The sequence below is a fragment of the Echinops telfairi genome, unplaced genomic scaffold, assembly GCF_000313985.2.
Source record: "Echinops telfairi isolate 266 unplaced genomic scaffold, ASM31398v2 ScPeMD7_3;HRSCAF=10, whole genome shotgun sequence".
Taxonomy (NCBI): domain Eukaryota; kingdom Metazoa; phylum Chordata; class Mammalia; order Afrosoricida; family Tenrecidae; genus Echinops; species Echinops telfairi.
Genome location: NW_022103899.1, coordinates 58645597 through 58647153, shown reverse-complemented (window position 1 = coordinate 58647153; position 1557 = coordinate 58645597). Strand labels below are relative to the sequence as shown.

Genomic DNA, 1557 nt, shown 5'->3' with positions numbered 1-1557 from the left:
AGCATTATGCTGTTGAAAACTACTGAATCATTGACCACCCCAAGAGTGAACAAGTCTGTCTTGGAAGAAGTAAAGCCAGATGGTCATTAGAATTGAGAATGGTGACACTTGCACACCGTGAGGACATTGGAGACCCTCAATAACATGCTGTGTCAGAGGTGGCAACAAGGCCCAGCACTGGGCCACGCTCTTGGTCTGTTACACACACGGTCACTTTGAGCAGGAGCCAACTCTACGTAGCCAACAAGGCTCACAGTGACTCCTGAAGAACAAACACACGCCCCTCTCCCCCAATTCAAAGATGACAAGACACGCACTGGTGTGAGATGATAGTTTATTTAACACAAAACAGGTGCAAGGTAGAGCTTTCCTTTATTTAAAAGATAGAAGCTACAAAAGAGGATAAATACGACATGAGAAATTGTTTTTCTTGAAAAGACAGCAAACCCCTGGTATTTGCGATCAAAGCCAAGAGCTTACAACATCATGGTTTTTTTGTTGGCTGGTTGGTTTCTTCGTGGTGGAGGTAAGGAGATTTCCTCCTTAGAACCTTGGGGCAGACGTTGGAAGTTGGCTAGATGATGGCCATGACTGTTCAGGTTTGGGAAGGCCCTGGGCTTGTCGCTTTGGGACGTCAGAGGTCTGCTAGACTATAACTGGTGTAGAATTAGAGTTGAATGAGCATTTTTCTACTCAATGTTAATTCTACTCTTTCACTCTTCTCGTTAAGTCTCACAAGAGTTAATAAAGATAGAGCAAAAAAAGATGAAATGGGAAAATATCAAAGGGGTCGGCGAAAGGAACAGGAAGAAGGCTGTTGGGAAGGAACCGAACTCCCCACGTTTTCTCTATTTTGCATCATGTCGACTTCGGGTTCCTTCTGGTGGGAGCTGAGGTGGGAGGCGGGCTCCCTTAAAGCCCACCAACACTGAAGGAGAGGCCAAAGCAGGGAGCCGAGCAGGAGCCCAAGAACAGCGAATGGGGAACAAAAAGGAAGGGATGCAGATTATTCTCCAAGAAGACAGGGTGCGGTGAAACCACACACCCTCGGGACTCTGCACCATCTGCCGGGAGGGCCGTCAGAGCCAGAGCAGAATGGTAAAGGGACAAGGACAAAGTCCACGTGGCCACAGGGAGGCATCCGCTGGCTGTGGGAGGAGGCCGGGAGAGTGGTGAGCAGGGCACTTGGCCTTCCCAGGGCCTTCTAAGGTGGCTCCGGCACTGGGAAGAGGGAAGACTGCTACCACGAGAGAAAGCTGTCTGTGGAGTCTGCACTGGACAGTGGATGGGTGTTGAGGGCAAGGAGGGCCCACTGAAGTGAGGGGGCTGGGCCATATCTTCCTTTAAGGCACCGCTGTAGGCAGAGGCCCAGGTCAAGGCCAGCAGGACTATGGACTGAAAGCCGCCTTGAGCTCCCGGAAGGCCTCCCGGCGGACCCTCCTCTCCTCTTCCTCCCGCTTCCGCTCCTCCTGCTCGGCTTTTAACTCGGCTTCAAACTTACTGGCAGACGACAAGGCTTGGACCTGCAGAGACAGAGCAAGACAACCACACTGCAGG

General features: G+C 51.3%; 1 protein-coding gene across 1 annotated transcript in view; it reads right to left on the bottom strand.

Annotated features, from left to right (window-relative positions):
• Window positions 1-320: 320 nt before the first annotated feature.
• Window positions 321-1557, bottom strand: part of EFHD1 (EF-hand domain family member D1) — a 34374-nt gene continuing 33137 nt past the window's right edge. Inside the window, exon 4 of the mRNA XM_004701680.3 lies at window positions 321-1523. Coding sequence (XP_004701737.1) covers window positions 1389-1523 — 135 coding nt within the window. The 3' untranslated portion in view covers window positions 321-1388. The remainder of the gene's footprint in view (window positions 1524-1557) is intronic.